Below are 19,394 nucleotides of genomic sequence, written 5' to 3'. Positions count from 1 at the left end.
AATCCCACTGATCTGGTGATACAGCTGTGTGTGGATGTGAAACCCACACTGAGCAGGGACTAAGCCTCATCGGTGTGACGGCTAAGAAGCCTCACTGTCCTTTTTTCTCCCTTGCTCTCTTCATTCTCCCTGTCTCTTGTCTGTCATTTAGCCGCCACAGACACACTAGCAGGCACTGTACACTCACCCAGCGTTATTCTCCCCATGGGGGCGGCTGGGGATTGTAAAGCACATTAGAAATCCTACAGTACACTTCGCCTTCTGACACCAAATTTATTCATTTAATCACACACATAAATCTGGCACAGCAGCTCTTGTTATTCAGATGTAAACCTATAGCATCATCACGGAAGATTGTGAAGTTGTTGTTTTTTTTGTTTTGTTTTTTTTTTAACTGGAATTCACAAACTGACTGTTTAAATGTGAGCCCAGAATCTCAGATCGGCAGGGAGTATGTGTTAGACCAGGAAGACCTAATTGTCCTGTCAAGAGGAGTGACATTTCTCTGATTACTACTGACTTCTTACAATTGGTATTTATTTATTTTTATGTTGGGGTTATCACCACTGCCCCGAAGTGATCGTATCAGTCACGGAAAGTGCAGGGCTCGGGGGATAGTTTGTCTTCCTTTCAGCGTTGGTTTTCATCCATAAACATCCCACACAATATTAAGCCTCTCTTCCACCACTCAGCCATGCCTAGCAGAGGAGAGAAGCAGCAAAAACCCAATTAAGACGGGCTCCTACAGTATGCCTCCTATTCAGAATCAGCATATTACTCCCACAGCACTACAGAATATTCAATTTTTGTCTTTTTATACTTCCCTTTTTTTGTCCTTGATGGAAGCTTTACAGATTCAAACAAGGCTCGGCGCAGAACGTACCCGAGCCGAAGGCAAACAAAGGTGGAGATATGACTATTTGGTGAAAAGGCAACTGGTGTGAGAAGTAGTGGGAAAGTGATGGCAGGGGGGAAATGGAGAGCTAATGGAAAGCTACGTTTTTCACCAGGCCTTATGTTATTGGGGTGAAGAGTGGAACGTCACACTGAAACACAGATACATACCTGCTTTCTGTGTCTGCGCTACACTTTGGTGATAGGAGCTCGAAGGACTTGGTGAACTTCACCACCTGGAAGATTTAAAAAGGCAGAAATCACTAATGCAGGAAAGTACACAATATTGTTCACTGACAAAAAGTGAGGCAAGAAGGAACGAATTGTCTGGACGACAAAAAAGTCAAACTGAGATCATTTTGACAGATATTTCGATACGAGTCTTGATTTTAGTGAGAATGATAATGATGATGTGATTTCCTCTGGAGGAAAAGTATTTTCCCCTTATGTCTGTGGAATATGATTTGTAGTGTAGAGGATCTCTATAGCAACACAATACTTCATTTATAATGGTATGTTGTGACTCATAACCTTCATCAAAAACTGCAGCTCCTGCACTTTGATATTACACATGGCCATATATCTACAATACTTCAATCAGTTGTTCAGAAAACTAAATCGAAAGATTCACTAAAATTATCAACAGAATGTGAAGAAATAACAGTTTGACATTACGACATCATCTAGCTGTATATATTGTGTTGCAGAGATATCAACTGAAGTTAGCATGCTAACCAGCTAGCCCCGGCTCGTCCTGGTCCAAAGCTCCTGTGTTAGTTCCCAGTCCTGACTGCTAACTGCACAGCTAACTAAGCTATCTGCACAGTTAGCGGTTACTCTGGTGACATGCTGCCCACTTCTGGTGTGGGTATGAATTTGACAGGTGGGCAAGTCTTAAGTTTTGCACAACATAAGAGTACATGTACGGCAATGTAAAAAAAAATTGGGTAAAAGTGCTGCATTTGAAATTCTGCTTTGGTACAAGAGTGTCACTAACAACATGGGCCTAAAATATTCAACGTAACATAAACTGTTGTACGGTAGAAGTGCCCTTGAATGTGTGAGCAGAATTTTACTGTTGTGGATGCTCGAGGTGAAGTATGTTTTAACTACTTTATAAACAGTCAAAATATTGGGTATTTGAGTGCAGTACTTGAGTAAATGTGCTTTGTTGCCTTCCACCACAGCACAAATGTACCAGACAGACAGACAGACAGACACACACACACACACACACACACACACACACACACACACACACAGCAGAGAAAAAACAAAAAACATACCGGTGACTCAATGTCCTCGAGCAGCTGAACAGAGCAGCGCTCGCACTTTAGCAATGTCTGGGCACGGTGCATGATCTTCCTGACAATCTTCTCCAGGTCAGTCTGTTCTTCAAACAGGTCATTGACTACCTCCAGGAGTGCCTGAGCACCAGAGACAGAGAAAGATACCGCTGACATCACTCCCAACGATCTGAGCCGCATGCTGCTGCAAAAAAACTAAATCAGAAATCCTTCACCATCTAATACTGAAGACCCTTTGAATTAACAGGTTTTTCTACATTCAGGTGAAACCATAAACCAGCAGGATGATATAATGTTATTAGTTTTGCCAATAAAAGTAAATTAGGCCCTTTATCTAAAGTAGTGCCAATCCAATTTTAATATACAAGCACATAAAATTCACATGATGTAAGGAAAGCTCCTCTCATTTCTCTCCTCCGTTCTCTGAGCTGTGTTCTCATTATGTTCTCTTCCATCACAGATCAATGTGTGACATAAATTAGTGCATCTCTTAACATTCCCTTTGAGATTTAGACCATGGACCGGGCCCTATAGTCTGGATACCGGCCCATCCCCCACCACAGACCCCGGCGAAAACGTCCCTGCAGGGCCGCCTGCTGCTCTGTGATCCCCCTCTGCAGAGGCAGCAAGTGGGCTGCTGCTGATCAATACTCGGCCTCAATGTCAGCATCAGGGGGGAGGAAGTAATGCTGATCCTAGTGAAGGGAGGGGGGGGTTATTATCCTGGTTGGCCCTGTGGCCCTTACCCGGCTCCTGTCGTACTCCTTCCTCGAGGCAGCGAAGAGTTGGGCGTTGGAGATCGCAATGCCACAGAAGGGCAGGTACATCTGCAACACCTGTGGACATTCCAAACACATCATTGGAGAAAAACAGAATGATTTATCTACGATGGTACCTCACAAGATAGCTGCTAACACTTTAAGACTTTAGTAGCTGTATTTGTTTAATGTAGCTGTGTAATGTTCACCGACATGCTGCATACACCTTTAATGTTACTTTCAGACATCTCTGAAGGTATCCTGTGGTGACGCATGGCAACAAACAGCCCCACTAAAGGTTTCACACCATTCCTCACAGAGCCGCTGAAATGAGCCAAGAAGAAGGTGGCTGGTAAACATGGCTGTAAACAATGTAGGAGGACGGAAATGCATCCGACACAGTTGTGAGAGCTCGAGCACACACAGTGCGTTTCGGTGAGAAACGCTGGACGATTCGTTAGAAAACTCGGGTTTTTGTAGCCCATTTTAGAACCGGTGATACAGTTCGGGGAAAAAAAAAAACAAAAACGAACAAGAAACAATACATGAATGAGTGATATTTTCACCCAAGAAAAACAAAGCGTTTGAACTGGAACAAATAAGAAATGGTCTTTCATTGGCATCATTACTCGCCAGGACAAATAAATCAATCCAACTGACATTTTACCATTTGACTGAATAGTCTGACTTACTGCGCCGTGGGCTGATAACATAAATTCCTTATTTCACTCATATTTTTCTTCCCATAAATAATGTAATCACCTGATGACTTTAGTTAATGTGTGTCCGGAAATCGAATCCACGCCCCACGAGTTTGGAATCAAACTACATTTCTCTCTTCATAATGAACATCGATATGCGAGCGCGCTCTACGGTGGATGCGGCATGGCGGCCTGCAAACTGCACGCCGTTAAAGACAGCTGTGATGTGCGCACACAGGTTGACTTCTATACAATCAGCGCGCAGTGGAGCCTTATCTGAGAGACACTCAACCCCCATAACATGGAATCAATAGAATTTAGGTTGTGTGCTCCCTTACTCTGCCTCTTTGTTTGGCTATCTATCTTTAGCATCTGGCTGCTGTGTCAACAATACAATCAGTACAACAAACCCAGTAATATTTACCAGCCTTCAGCGTGACCTGAGGGTAGGGACACTACAACAATACATGAATGGGAAGTTACTCAGCTGTGACCGCTGATACAGGGATATCTCTTTCAGCTTTTAGAAAGAGATAATGCATCAGTTACTCATCACACGCAAAATGAACACGTAAAGAACAACATCCTGCAGCACCGCGTCGATAACTGGGAAGCAACTCATAAAGTGTTCTTTTAGGTAGTCCCCATGAGTGAGGGAAGATGTCCTGAGGAGCTGGATAGGCAGGAAATGACAAGACTAATACTGGCTGTTTCTATTTGTTTGACGCGGACTAATAAAAAGATATGAAACACGTTCAGCTTTCAGGATCATACATCCGGAGCTTCTCCCGCGCTCTCACAATCGATTCATAAATTCACGTGACACCCTGACAATTCTAATTGCCGGGGTCATGATAATTGTAGGCCTAAAAATGGCATCACAGATGGGAAAAGGTTGAGAACCCCTCTGCTCTAATTGCCGCAATTTCTCTTTACAATCCTCCTGGGTTGGCTACGTATCTTTAATCTCCCAGTTTCAGTGGTGGTATGGCCGATATCTGAATTTAAAAAGCAGGCTGACAATGTGGCAAGAACGGATTGTTTATACTGAGGAGAGAGTCCAGTCACAAAGGAGGAAACGATCAAGGGAACATATATGAAGCATACATGTTCATACATATAAATCAGGCTCAAATGCTCAGAAACGTGTAAACCCTATCCTACAAAGAGGGCTTGAATCATATAGTATTGCCACTTGTCCTTTGAATATATGTGTTTTTGATTTTTGATTTCTACAGGTTTGTTGAATTTTAAAAGCTTTACCATTTTTTTTTATAACTTTATTTGACATGCGCCAATGCTGTGAAGCATCTAATCATGACAAAAGAAGAAGACGAAGATTGTTAACCTTAACACTGAATCGCAACCACCTTCTCCGTTCTGACTTTTAGCCTTGTAACATTAGTAGGCTGCCTGTAAATGTTCCAATTGTTTGAACAACGTTTCTTTTTATGCCTTACGACCCTCAAGACCAATCCTTAATTATTTTAAGACCTCTGATGAAAAAAGTTTGAGAATAAAAGAGTATATTTATTCCAGCCAGAGAGAAGCAATCAAATTGGGCATTCGTGTGGTTATGAGGTACTGCTATTTTCCTGTTGAATGGATTCTCAAAGGTTTACACCACCCCTCTCCATTTGACCGTAGACTAATTCAAATCAAGCCAGATTGGGGATTGAGGTGGTCACATGAGGCGTTTTTATTCTGATTATCGGTGGAATATTAAAGGTCCGTGAAGACGTAGCTCACGATTCTCGCTGCTCGTGCACCGCACCAGAACAAATACATTTCTTCTGCTCTGGCATGTTGTGCTGATGTGCACATGATGACACCGTTAAGAATATGCAAAGTGGAAATTAAATCACTAAATTAAAAAGCATTTCCAATCATTACGTGACGTGAGCGATCACTCTGTCACGCTTAATGAGCAAAATTAACTTCACGCACTTCGTTCAGTCATTATATATAATCAAGCACCTTAACGCGACTGTTTGGAAGCGTGGAAAACACACAACGCCGAACAATATGCTCATACATAACGCTGCTTTAGCTGTCCTATGGAATTCTCTAATAATGATCTTCCAGAAAGACAGTGACCATCAATAGCCCCGGCAGGAGGAGATTCATTAGCGAGCAGGACTTTGGGGATCTGGCTATGGATCTGCCAGGCAAACCCAAGAAAAGCGCTGCTCTCTCTAATTACATCCTGTCAGGCGGGGCCATTATACAAGGTTGCATTACAAACAAGACATTTTTGCCTAGAGACCTGTAGACTGACCAGTAAAGAGTGGTTTAATAATGAAACTAACTGGCCAAGGCCTTAGGGACAGTCAGTTCCTCCGACCTAAGCGACTTCCTTTTCTAAAGATGGAATTTCTTATGAGGCATGCTAAGGAAAATTACACAGCCAACGCTTCCTTTCTCCACTTACAGCGCGAATCGCTGCTATTATCAACTACAAGTTGATTAAAACGATGAAGCTTAAGATGAAAGATCACTGTTTCAGCCAAGAATGGTTCTCCGGAATCAAAATGAAGCTCTCCATTTCCTCTGGTACCATATTGGACTTCCTCATTTGTGTCAGCAAAGCACACATTAGTACTGTAAATACACTTAGCAATGATTGCTTCTTTTAAAGGTGACATCAAATATTTAAACAACAGGGATCTACACCTCAACAAATCTTACGGAGCAAGTTTATATTATCATTACCTACACAAACAGTGAACAGGACACACTGTAACATGAGTAACTTCACAGAAAATGATCGTTTCTCCCGTTCTACCACAAAAAGATCTACAGATCTTTCATACAATCAATTTTAGTATTTAAAATATATTGAACTGACTGGCTATAATTTATGGGCATTGATACAACACAGCCGATAGACACTGTAGGAGACCACAAGCACTGTTCAATAGCTATTATTCATAAATAATTCAACTGTTCCACACATCATGGGTACATGGGAAAAAAAGGCAGGAGCAAAGAGAGGGCAGCAGCGGATTTTGCATCAGTGCAGTAAACCATGCAAACTGCAGGAGTTCTTGACCTTTGTAACGCTGATCTGTAGATGTGTCCATTCTTTTAGAAGATGAACTTTAATTGATGACAAGAGCATATAAACAGAGACATGTCTTAGAAAACTGGTGTCACCAATTAGTACCAATTAGTAAGAATTACTTAATAAATGAATAACCCAATTGACCGTAGAGTGTAATGTTGTTTATTGTGATGGTTATGGGCTTATTTGTACGTTGAAGACCAGGAAACAAAATCAACTTTGGATTCTAAGATGAATCAGGTTATCTAAAGGGTGTCTGCATTTGTATTAATCTGTAAATATGAGCGGTCACTTATGTATTTCAGCTTCTGACTGATAAGCTGCCTGAGACTTACCACAATTCAGCTATCTGACTTGGAATAACTGATAGTGAAAATGCATTGTTACATTTTTATAATTGCAACAAATATCAAATCAATAACGGCAGTTTTCACATATAAAGTGTGCAAGAATCTGTCACGTTTCTTTTATCCGGCCCCTTTACCTCTCTGTATCTCTTAGATTCTCATTTCTGTCCGTATCTTCTGCAGTTAACTACGAAGGAGATTAATTAGTTTCTTTCTTAGCTTATTTTGTCTCCCTACTGTTTGTCCCCTTCGTTTTAAGTGTGGGATTACGATGAATTTCAGTGAATTTGGCTGAAATTCACAGTAGAATTATGAGGCCCCTCACTCGCTTGCCCCTTTGGGGGGGATGTGCCTAATGAAGATGAACCATGGCTGAAATCTATTTTTGGTCTGTACATGCTCTATCTTACACATACTGTACATGTGGAGGTTAACTCTACTGAAAAAATGGTGTAACTGTTTTTTTCTCTGCCGTGTTATGAGTGCTTAGAAAGTCTGGGCATCCCCTCAGAAATGGCGACTATTCTTGGAGGCTACAAGCTGTCAAAAACTTCTTCTAAATAATCCTTTGTGAAAAAAAAAAAAAATGTATCAGCTGCTCCATTTGTTGAATTGTTGCCGGCCCTGCCCCTTAAAATGTTTATCACTTCAAGCCCAAACTGGCAGTAATTACTCTGATTTTCTCCTGCTGCTCAGTGGGAGCAGTGGGGAGTGTGAGCCACAGTTCGTTATATCAAAGTCAGACATCAAACTGAATTCAACCATAGAGCAAAATCTTTATTACGCCCGGGGAGGACCATGCGTTTGCACATTTTTGTGCACATGTATGACTGTATCACAATTTCTGAAAAACCTGTTTAATTGACAGCTCTGTTTTATACCACCATGGGCAGCTGCCTCTTAACCGGATGGTAGGAATCACAAATGATCCAACAACTGCTTTAGTTTCCCCAAGACACACCTGGCATTTACATTTTAGGAGTTTGATTTAAATGGTATGTATCTTTGTGTATAAACCAGCATTCAGAGAAGCCACAGGTGGTGAGCTTGATTGGTATGAATCACTGTGTTCTAGAGACTTTTTCATTATACAATCACACAGTGTTGTCTGTTGGACACACATTACCTACATTCAAATGTGCACTTATCCTACATGCAGAGAAACGGCACTAACCAAGGCAACCAACAATCAGCCTTTTATCTGGCTGTATGTGTTCGCAGTTGGTATCGCAGTCTCCTGTTTTGAGAGTCATTCAGTATATCACAATTTGTTGCAGTAGGTGGACGTCTTCTACTTTGGTGTCCCACAAGGTCCAGTTTTAGGTCCTCTTCTGTTTTCACTTTGAAACAAAATGCACTCTTTTTGTTATTTTGAAATTTAAAAAAATGTTTGTGTATTGCAACAGGTTTCACTAAAGAAAAAAAATTCAAATGTCAACTGCTTGCACAAAGAATCCAAATTCCATCACAGAAGCATCCATCTCAGTTCTTAAAACAAGGCAATATTAGAAACGGAAGAATAGACAAGTCAGTACTTCAGACTCCAGATATTCTTTACCAGCATAGAGTGAAAGCCCTTAATCACCCCACCATCCACAGGTGTGCCTCTCTTGTTTGGGGTCCCCACTGTGCAGTATGTCATCCACATTACAAAACTCATTTTTACATGAATAACCTTGTAATGAACCAGTTTAGCGTGAAGCACTGTGTAAATCTGATTCGAAATCCTGCAGGAATGTCTCAAAAACATGTGGCCCCAAGCAAAAATTGTGGTCTCTTGATTTGCATTGGTTCATTTTGTGAAAGCTGTTATTACAGTATTGCTTTGAGCCAATTTAACAGGAAGTGTGCCAACCATAGGGAGCACGGCAATGAGTGGAGAAAGCTGTTTGACAATCGACTTCCAGAGGTGTTAAAATTGGCAAATGAAACCTACATGGGGGGGGAACTCGCAAACTGTAGTGTAGTGTAGTGTACAATGTATTAAAAGAAAAAAGTAAAGCGAATTCAAAAAATCAAGATAATAAAAAAAATGTAGAGATAGCATGATGGGGTCAGCTTATACACTTAAGAATACCATTAACTACACCATCATCCCAGATCCCTGAAGGACACCAATCCTACCCGTTAGCAACACAACATAATTAAAGCAGCATGGGAATTAAAACCAGCATCTAATGTGTTTAAACGTCCTTTAGAGTGCATAAAGAGTGTTTGTTTTAATAAATGCACAGTAAAGTCTTTAATGACAGCTGTTACTGCAGCATCACTTAATGCTTTGCAAAGTGTGATACATTTTCTTATTACGAGGTCTTCCATAACAGCTGAGCTGCAGCTGTGCTGTGCAGGAAGCTTACTGTGTTCTCTGACGCCACCGTTGCATTTCATTACTAATTCAGCTGTAGCCATCCCAGGCATTAGTGTGATGCTAATGCAATGTGAAACGTACGCAAAACATTGGAGAGGAAAAAAAGAAAAAAAAAGAACTCATAATAATCTGCATCTATTATGAACAATGGATGGAGTGTGGAGAGATGGGATCTTGACAGTAGAGCTCCAACAGAGAAAAACATAAATAAAAAGTGCTTGTCAGACCCATCGGTATATAAAAGCGCAACTAGCTTTGTGCTTTCATGTTTCATCTTTTTCCCCTTTAGGGGCTAGTGGCTGCAATAAGAGAGGAAGTCAGCGTAGCGCTTGTCGCCGCCTTTTCCGCTACATCTAGTCAAGTGTGCCGACACACACAACACGTGCTCCTCGTGCCTCTCTGAAGATGGTGAGAAGTCCAATAAACAACACCTCAGACACAGAAAACAATTTGGATCAGTGTGAGATGTAACACCCCCCACCCACTGCTTTGACTTATTGTATTTGTATATTACATTCATTCATAGACATCTGTGTCTGTGTGTGTTGTTGCGACTGCCAACTTGACTGATCTGTTTACAGACTGAGCTGATTCACAAAGGGAAGAAATAATAAATAGTCGTCATCCGAGAGCGTTGCCTCCGTCCTCTTGGATCATAATACGTTTGATCAAAAATAGAATATCTGGGGATAGATCATAGCAACTTCTCTCCATCTGTATCCTGCAGACAAAAGTACACACATTCACACCTGGAACCTGCCTAGTACCAACCTGATCTGTGGCCAGTGATCGATATTTTTCTGGCCTCAACTGTTTGGCAATCGCTCAGAATCACATAAATGGTGACTTCTAAATGGTGACACTGAACCCAAAATCTGACACCCTGGCTGTCCCGCTAAGCACTAACCAATTACAGATTTTGCACAGCTTCTACAGAGTTGTTATTCTTGGTGGCATTACAACAAGGTCCTTTGGAAGATACTGCCTGAGGAAAATTTGATGATGCTGAGAGACAGGCTGTGCTAGAAACTGAGCACTGAGACACAGACTGAGGGCAAATATGCTACATGTCAGACTGAGCTGGAGCAATCCTTTAGACAATAAATATCATTTAGCAGTTCGGACACTGGGACAAACAGAGGAAGGGCACACAGTACCTGCTATTTATGTCACATGTGAGTTATTCAGTTTGAAAAGAAAGCAGGCAGGTGGAGAAGACAAAAGCAGCATGAGACACATTTGAAATGTGACATTATGTGACAAAATGTGACAATATGTGACAATATTTGACAAAATGTGACTATATATGTGATGTGGTATTGCTTTTTCAGTGTCATCACAACACAAATCAATCTAATTAAAATATAAAATGACGAACAACCAAAGGCCAGTGCACATCAATAAAATGATTCTATCTTTAATTATCTCACTATTATTTAACAATGGTAAGTTTCAATTTTCATAAATAATCTTTGCTCAGTTTTGGTTACTGGACAGTTTGTATACATTGTACTCTGAATACATAAAAATAAAGTAAAACCGAAAAACCTAAATATGTAAAAATTTCATGTCACAATCATTCTGACCAACATCATTGCGATTCACGATATTATCCCAATAATCATCCAAATATCCTTAAAACTTTCAAAACTAAAATGCCACTTACACATAATCGAATCACTGAATCAACCGTTCTTATTGCATCACATGGAACACATCACTAATCAAGAACTGATCAATAAGTAATCATTAACAATAAGGTCCACCTGCACAAATGAAGGACATACATCTGTAACTCCTAGTATTTATGCACGGCCGGTTTAACTTGTTTTTGTGTGAGCCAAGCATTCAGCGATGGTGACGGGCTTAGGCAATTCAAGTTATATCGGGAAACCAACACAGGACTGTATGTGAGCGAGCTGGGATAGCTTCTTAAATTAAGTCATGTGAGAATATTACCGATTGCCTAGATTCAAGATAATCACGATAATGAAAATTCACTACGCTCAACTTATTGGGAGTGTTTTTATCGTGTCCTCTTCTGAAGTAAATTCCTGACGGCCCTAGTGCAATAAAAGACTTTAAAATGACTTGAGAATTGGAAAATCTCAAATCTGAAAGGAAATGACGCTTACTTTGCCAGAGGTCTGAATCACCGCCCACACATCTCACATCCCCGATTTACTCAGCAACTCAAATAATAAGGTAAACGCAAAAAGGCATCTCAGTATGAATATTAGGTCCCGGACAAGGTTTATCCAACAAAAAACAAATTAAATGTTCTGTAGCATGAACCATGCTCGCAGGTCATAAGACAAATCATAACATGAAAAAAAATCCTCTTTTCAATCTCGACAAATTCATCTTTTTATAAATATATATATCTGCTACAGCGAACTCCTGAGGACTCCAACACTGACAGCAAAGAAATATGACATCACTACAGCCCTGCTATGCTTGTGTACCACTAACACCACGTGACAGCACTTGCCTACAAAAAAAAAAAAAAAAGTGCAACATCCCGAAATGCCACGCATTAATCATGACGACGATGATGATTTCACTGCAGGCCTGTTCTTTCCTCTGCATCATACTGCAATGAAAACGAGGGTCTAGAGCCACGACGAGCAGCTCTGGAAAGTTTGACTTTGCCTCAATCGTGCCTGAGTGCTAACATCAGCAACACAACAAAAACAATGTCTGTAGGCAGACAGTTAGCATGAAATGTTTCTTGAAATCTTAGTTTTTTTTATGTGTTTGCTAATCAAACTGGTGGGAACGTCGTTATTTTGGTGGGTACTTGTTCATTAAAGTGATGACGAGGAACTTTCAGATTCTGGTGATTCTAGCGGGCCCTTTCGACAAAAAGCAGTACGACACCAGCGCCTGTTGCTGTGAAGATCTTTGCCGGCGCGTCCTGATGGCAGACTCAGGATGGATCACAATGAGGTAATGTATGATGTGGTTTTATATGTATCCGCACCCGAGCATGAGTATTAATAATGACTATATAACAATAGCAGTCTTTTCACTGATGGTATTGTTTGCTGTTACAGGTCATTTTTAATCATCAGAGGAATCACAAGACTGTTTCATGAACACTTAGAAGTTCCTCGCAGTCACTTTGATACTAGACAACCACAAAGTTTGACCGATGATGGCGCTAAAGGAAAAATGGAAGGTATCACCTAGATGACCTGGATATTGTATGTTCTCCAGCAGGGAAAAAGTCTCTACCAGCTTTCGTTTAAACGTCTGTCAAAACATTTTACTTTGAGCAAAAATCGTCAAGCTATTCAGATAAATCCTCCAGCAACCATGAATATCTGCTCCAAATTTTGTGACGTGGATTTCAACACAAAATCGTCAACCTCTTAATGGCACAAAAAGTCTTGATTCATGATCTGGCACGAATACACATATTTTCTTTCACAGGCACATAAAAAGTTAGTCTGAAGCTCTGGGTAAGTAATGATTCTATTTTTACACGACTTAGGAATACCTTGAACTGAGACTGCCCCGTTTATTATTTTTACATGTTGTGTGCTTGATGAAGTTGTTTGATTCAGGGATAGAAAAACCTCTGTGAAGATGCAAGTCTGAGCAGTCGAGCCAACGTATCGGAATGAACACGGGAAAAACATAAAATGATCGTCATCTCCTCTGTTCAAAGGTCAGGCACAGATCACATTTGGCTCGATACCGGTTCAACAGCACCATTCCAGTCTGCCAGTCGGATACGATACTGATATCTGTACCAATACCGGTTTTCCAAGCGTACAGGTGCAAATGTGTACCAAACCCTACTCGTCGCACGCCAAGCAAGCAACACTGCAATGAGCGATCCTCATTTATTCTCACAACTACAGTCATGAGCTTACCTTTTCATCGTCTTCAGTGAAGAGCGCCCCACTCGAAGACTTGTTGATGGCCTGAGCGACTCCAATGATCTCTCCGTCACTGTTGCGAATGGGCATGCACAGGAGGGACTTGGTTTTGTACCCTGTCAGCTTGTCGATTTCATCGCTGAACCGACGATCCTGCAGATCCACAGGGAGAGTGCAAAATGAAGACACAATGTAAGCACTTATTGCAGAGATGCAGTTTTTTTTTATATATATACTTTCAGATGACAGTGCAGTAAAACGTACAGCTCGTCAGGACTCCATGTCTTACAAACAAAAACATCTAGGATAGCAGCAGATTTTATGACTTTTATGAGAAACTTTGCTCTGAACCTGGACGAATGTCAGACTTTAGGAAAAGTGGTGCACCGAGGACGCAACTCATATTTGTTACTGTAAATGTTTGGTAGAGAAAGAAGAAGAGGTCTGCTCAGACTTTTCCTGAAAAGTGGGGGCTGCTGGCATCATTAGGCAAGGTGCTGTCCTTACAGCAGCCATGTTAAACTAATCTAGTTTCTAACTTACTCTCCTAAAATCAAGGTAAACACAGTGGGATTCCAAAAGCAAGAGGGAGACAGAGGGGAGTGATAGATCTGCTCTTACTGCCTTGTTCTTATTACTCAGTGGTGTTTGTGTGTCTGTGTGTGGTTTGAGCAGAGCCTTGTCCAGCTGGCTACTGGGGCTGGCTCTGTTACGCAAGTGTGATTGATGATCAATTACCAGTGACAGATAAAATGACAGACTGAGAGGCAAACGATCTGTCTCCCTGCCTGAGTCTCTCTCTCTCTCTCTTTTTTTCTCTTTTTCTGTGACTCATGCAAATGCACACACGCACGCACGCACGCATGCATGCACAAACAGGAGCGGGCACCTGATATGCGTCAGGGATGTTCACTGTCTCTCCGTGTTCGGCCACATATCCAATGATCCCTTTCCCCCACGGCACCTGCACCTCGTCTGAATTCATTGAGGGCAAAACTGTGGTGCCCGCGTGCACGTCAAAGAATTTGGACACTAGTGTCTTCTTGTTGCCCGTCCCCTCCACCAAAAACAAGGAGCACCGGTCCGCGTCGACCATAATACAAACGAACACGAGGATTTTGTAGCTGAGACTCGTTAGATCCAAGTCGTTGGATATGTCTTTCACGAGCTCCAGGAAGAACTCTCTCTCGTTGTGCTCTTTGAGGTAATATTTAAAATCCACGGCTGTGGACGGGTACTGGGGGATGTTGACTCTGGACTCCAGCAGCGCGCTCAGTATGTGCGCAGTGGTCGGGGGCAGAGAGCTGGCTTTCCTCAGCAGCGCTCTCCTCCTCATGCTCGTCAGGGGCTCCTGGGCCCTGGAATTCACATGCTCGTCGTATGTCCTGTTGACATTGATGGCCTTGGATCTGGCGAAAGTTTTGCGCAGCTCCTTCTGCGAGGCTCTCCGCTGCAGACCGTCACATTTGCTCGCCCAGCTGTCCTTGCACGCGTTGCTCTTCTCGTCTCTCGGCTCGGAGGGAGCAGGAGCTGGGGCAGGAGCAGGAGCTGGGGCAGGAGCAGGAGCTGGGGCAGGAGCTGGGGCAGGAGCTGGAGCAGGAGCCGCCGGACTTTTGCTCGCCTGGTGATTCTTGAGCCATTTCTCCACCATGCTATAATTCCCCTTTCTGTTCAGGTAGTCCTCGAATAACTCGGGATGCGAGTCCAGAAAAGTTTCCACGTCAGAGAACACCATATTTGGTACTGCCATGTCTGTACTTCAGCTGGTCCTCAGTGAACCAAATCCATGAAGTCGCGCAGGGAAATATCATCTATGAGGCTTTACTGAGGGTTCAAGTAGAGAGAATCACCTGGACACCCAACTTCCAAGATTGCGTTACGCAGGAAAACACCCCTGGGGGGGCTTCTTGCTTTACATCCAGCCTCCAGGATGGAGACTCCCCTTGCGTGCCAGCATATTCCTCCACAGCATCTCCACACAGGGGTTTTTTTCCCCCCTCCCCCTTTTTCTCCTTTAAATTGAATTAAAAGCAAATCTGAGCAAAAAGCAAGCGTGGAAACGAACCGGGGCTTCCGCAGACCATCACAGGGATTGGGTATCTCACCGAGAGCCACTACCGAGCATCACCGTCAGATGGGGTCTACTTGTGTGCAAATGAAGCTGGCTGTGGTTGGCTCGGTCCCGCTGACGCTCGCCTCGTCACACAGACAGAAGCTCCGGGTTGCCTAAGCAGTCAGCCCTCTGGACATTTGAACGTTTGGCCTCCTTTACAGAGTGTGATGATGATGCTGATGCTGATAATGATGATGATGAGGAGGAGGATGATAATTAGGGGGAATCTGTCTTCCACATCAGTATGAATAATATGCTGCACACTGTGATCTAGACGGTAAATAAAAGATATTAAAATGGTGGATTGCAGCGAGTGTTAATGATCATTACTTTCAGCAATAACCCAGTGCTGCTCTAGATTTAAAAACAAGGCTTCTTCAGGGCAAAAAGACCGCCATGTAGAGAGAGAGGAGGGGGGTTATCATTTAATGAGAGTATGCTTCAGTAGCGTCAAACACAACGGATTCTGCATCTGCGTCCGCTGCCACGGCTTGTAATGGCACTGCTGGCTGACAGGAGCAATCAAAGTGAGCGACAGTGTGCTGACTGGTACAGCAGGTCGACAATACCGACAAACTTCGGCAAATGTGGAACCTGCACCGGTCGGTCTCAATCGCGTAATCGTGTAAGAGCGACTTTTATTGGCAGGAGGATGTCAGAGAATCAAATTCCTTCAGACAATATTATTAATGAATCTGTGCGCAGGTGCGACGCGTGAACGCTAGAGGGAGCTAGACGCCAACAAGTTGGACGGGGAAGCTCTGACAAACAGTCCGGTTACTGATGGATGTTGTTGTCCAGTATGGGCCTCACTTGTCCTTTAATTTAACACTTAAACACTTCAACAGCACAATAAATGAATAAATACATAAATAAATACAAGAGGAAGAAGAAGAAGAAGAAGATTCATAGCAATCATTTTGAATAAGAAAAACTTTTTTTACTACTTGGTTATCTCACCAAGTTTTAATTGATCGTCTTTTACCAGTGATGGAATGTAATGAAGTTAACTTACTCAGATATTGTACTTGAGTACAATTCTAAGATACTTGTACTTACAAATTTGTTTTCTGCTACTTTATACTTCCACCTTTTCCACATTTTCACTGTACTTTTTACTCTGCTACATGTATTTGACAGCTTTAGTTACTAGTAACTTTGCAGATAACGTGCTACATCAGAGCCAGAGTTGATAATTTTTAACTCTGCTCAAAATTAGTTTTGGATATTTTTTCACTTGATCGTTCATTTTGTGACATATCCAATCTTATAACTTGTGTTTTGTTAATGTTTTTGCCCCCCAAAAATGATGCATTTCGTTTCAATGGACTTTTATTGCATATCCATGTACATGCATATATGAAAAATGCAGTATGCTGGATCTGATAATTGTCCAAGCCTCTAATCAGTCAATAGTATAGTACACAGTATTTACATAAATGTTAGTGCGACAATTGATATTTACTTGTAGTTCTATTTAGGTACACATATTGCCAGAGTTACTTTGTATATTGTTAGTATATTTAGTGTTAGATAAGACTTTCACTTAACTACCATTGATATCGGCAACATTCACTTGTACCAAAGTAATATTTTAATTTGGTATCTTTACTTCAAATCAAGTATGACATTTGGGTTCTTTTCACAACGCGTGTTTTTTTTTTACCACATCTTGTCAACATGCAGTGGCCCAGACAAAAATCTTAACAGTAGCCATTTACCAGTCAACAATCTGTATTCCTGTATGGAGTTTTCAACTTTTACTCAAGACAAACTTAGAGGTAAAACCAACATTATCAAAAACATGCAGAATTTGTGACTTGCATATCATCCTCCAAATACTAACAGATTCTTTAATGCTACAACTTCTATGTCACGTCATTCAGAGGGACAAACTACTCTCGTCAGAGAAAAACAAATATATGCCACATAACAAACCTAAGTCACACTAAGATATTCCAATGATGAGGTACTGGTTGTATAAATATTAAAATGTAGAAGACAGGTCAAATATTTATCCACCACCACTGAGTGGGAAAATGATAAAAAACATGCACACAGTCCAGCATATCTGACAATACATTGTATGTGTGTATCATTTTGTTCCAGGTATTTATTGTAAGTTACCAAAAGAAAGACATTTAGTCTTGATTTTATTCAACTTGAAAATCAAACAGGACATAAGAAAAGACTGTTGAAATATCATTCATTCATTCTCAGAACAATCATTAAGACAAACTTGATTATAAACCAAGAAACAACTGAGAATACACAAAGATTGGATGACAGTTAACTGGAAAACAAACTACACAGCTTTCAGTCCTCACATTCTGAAACACAGTAAATGGTTCAATAATTTATGTTAAAAAGTAACCTGTTAAAACCAGGGGATATCGTTTACTCCACCACAAACAAGGATCGTGTCAGAAACAGAGGCACAGCTGTGACAAAACGTATCATGCCAACGATTCTCAGTTTCTCATTCTGCCTGATCTTGAAAGAATGAAGAGTCCTCCCGACACAGAAATTGGCAAAGCTACGCGGATGAAGAGTTCTTTATGAAGTTGCAGACTTGATGTAGGCTATGAGGTCAGCTCGCTCATTCTTCTTCTTGATGCCGGCGAAGATCATTTTTGTTCCTGGAATGTATTTCTTTGGGTTCTCCAGATAAATCATCAGGGTGTCGTCATCCCAAGTAATGCCTGGAATTATAAAAGTGAGTAGGGGGAGAAAAAAAAAGTGGAGAATAGTGTTTCAGCCACATAGAATGACCAGCAGAGTCACTCAAATACTGTAAATACGCAAGGCCAGTATTTACCTTTGCTCTTGTTGGCATCGGTGTAGGAGTAGCCCTCTGCCTGGCCTGTTTTGCGTCCAAACAGACCCCAAAGGTTGGGCCCAACCTTGTGCTTTCCACCCTGCTCCAGAGTATGACACTGGGCACACTTCTGGACGAATGCCTTCTTTCCTTTGGCGAGGTCTGCAGGCATGGTTTCTCTGAGGAAGAAGAAGAAAAATACATCAATAGATTTTACATCATTGGCAATTATTACCGACTTCCGATGTATAAATTAGTTTACATTTTGACTGTTGCTTTTCATGGCTGCCTTTGGTTAGCAAGATTTTTTTTTTTAAAGTACTAAGACGTCATCCAGCCACTAGGGGGGGCTCGCTCCCACACAGTTGTGCAACCACCGAGTTGCCGGCATTGTTACAAAACGGACTTTGGTAACCTCTCCCTGAAGATCACAGTTTCTATGATCAAATTACTACAAGCAGTGTTTCCATATGTTTACCAACTCCTCAATATAATGAGTCACAGCGAAAATTAGTAAGTATATCAGATGGTTTTACTGAAAAAGCAAAGAAAAAGGGAAGAAAAAAAAAGTTACATAGGCCTACTAACTACAGGCTGAAACATCTGCTTGATATACTAATAGTGTCGACTGTAAGTTGGATTCTGACATGTTTTTAATAGTAAACATGTGACTGAGCTTTTTTTTAAAATGAGAAACACAGTAGTTTCGTCCGGAAACAGTCGCAGTGGTAGACCACGTTTCTCACGAAACCGCCCGGCAAAGTCCGATTTAAGTCGCAGGGAAACACATTAAACAAAGAATAACCACCACAAAAGCTTGGTATTTCGATGATGAGCCTCTTACCTTTTCTTAATATGTGTTCAACCGACGTACTGAGACTGAATTCCTCCGCTTTTTTCTTCAGGTCCTGCTGTCGGCTCCGTCACCAGACCACTGATTCACATAAATGTGCTTCCTCCCAGTGAGGTCTCCCGGTTAAAAACGTCACCAGTCAGCTGACCTGTTTCATCATCCGCTTGTACAACAGACGGTTGTTCAATGACTCGTTATCAAAATTGCGCAATGTTAAGACTTCAGCCTTCCCACCACACACATGTTCCTTTTTTTTAATATCCCGTTATCACCAACAAATATAT

The 19,394-nt window shown here is 41.6% G+C and overlaps 2 protein-coding genes across 4 annotated transcripts in view; both read right to left on the bottom strand.

Annotated features, from left to right (window-relative positions):
• Window positions 1-15,076, bottom strand: part of pde11a (phosphodiesterase 11a) — a 40,053-nt gene extending 24,977 nt beyond the window's left edge. The window contains exons 1-5 of one of the 3 annotated variants that reach the window (XM_037110846.1): window positions 14,216-15,076; window positions 13,321-13,479; window positions 2,948-3,037; window positions 2,181-2,321; window positions 1,066-1,130 (exon numbers count right to left, since the gene is read on the bottom strand). In XM_037110846.1, the coding sequence (XP_036966741.1) occupies window positions 1,066-1,130; window positions 2,181-2,321; window positions 2,948-3,037; window positions 13,321-13,479; window positions 14,216-15,076 (1,316 nt within the window). Of the gene's footprint in view, window positions 1-1,065; window positions 1,131-2,180; window positions 2,322-2,947; window positions 3,038-8,201; window positions 8,470-13,320; window positions 13,480-14,215 lie in introns of those variants that run through there. The other 2 variants (XM_037110847.1, XM_037110848.1) reach the window with 2 other exon arrangements.
• A 2,311-nt stretch (window positions 15,077-17,387) lies between these two features.
• Window positions 17,388-19,260, bottom strand: LOC119026341 (cytochrome c-b-like). The gene is made up of 3 exons (XM_037110634.1): window positions 19,102-19,260; window positions 18,258-18,436; window positions 17,388-18,141 (listed from the first exon to the last, which is right to left on the bottom strand). The coding sequence occupies exons 2-3, from the start codon at window positions 18,427-18,429 to the stop codon at window positions 17,996-17,998; spliced, it is 318 nt and encodes a 105-aa protein (XP_036966529.1). The 5' UTR covers window positions 18,430-18,436; window positions 19,102-19,260; the 3' UTR covers window positions 17,388-17,995.
• Window positions 19,261-19,394: the final 134 nt, after the last annotated feature.

Source organism: Acanthopagrus latus, chromosome 9 (genome assembly GCF_904848185.1).
Source record: "Acanthopagrus latus isolate v.2019 chromosome 9, fAcaLat1.1, whole genome shotgun sequence".
In the NCBI taxonomy this organism is placed as follows: Eukaryota; Metazoa; Chordata; class Actinopteri; order Spariformes; family Sparidae; genus Acanthopagrus; species Acanthopagrus latus.
The sequence above is the reverse complement of the archived record's forward strand: the minus strand, read 5'-3'. Positions and strand labels throughout refer to the sequence as shown.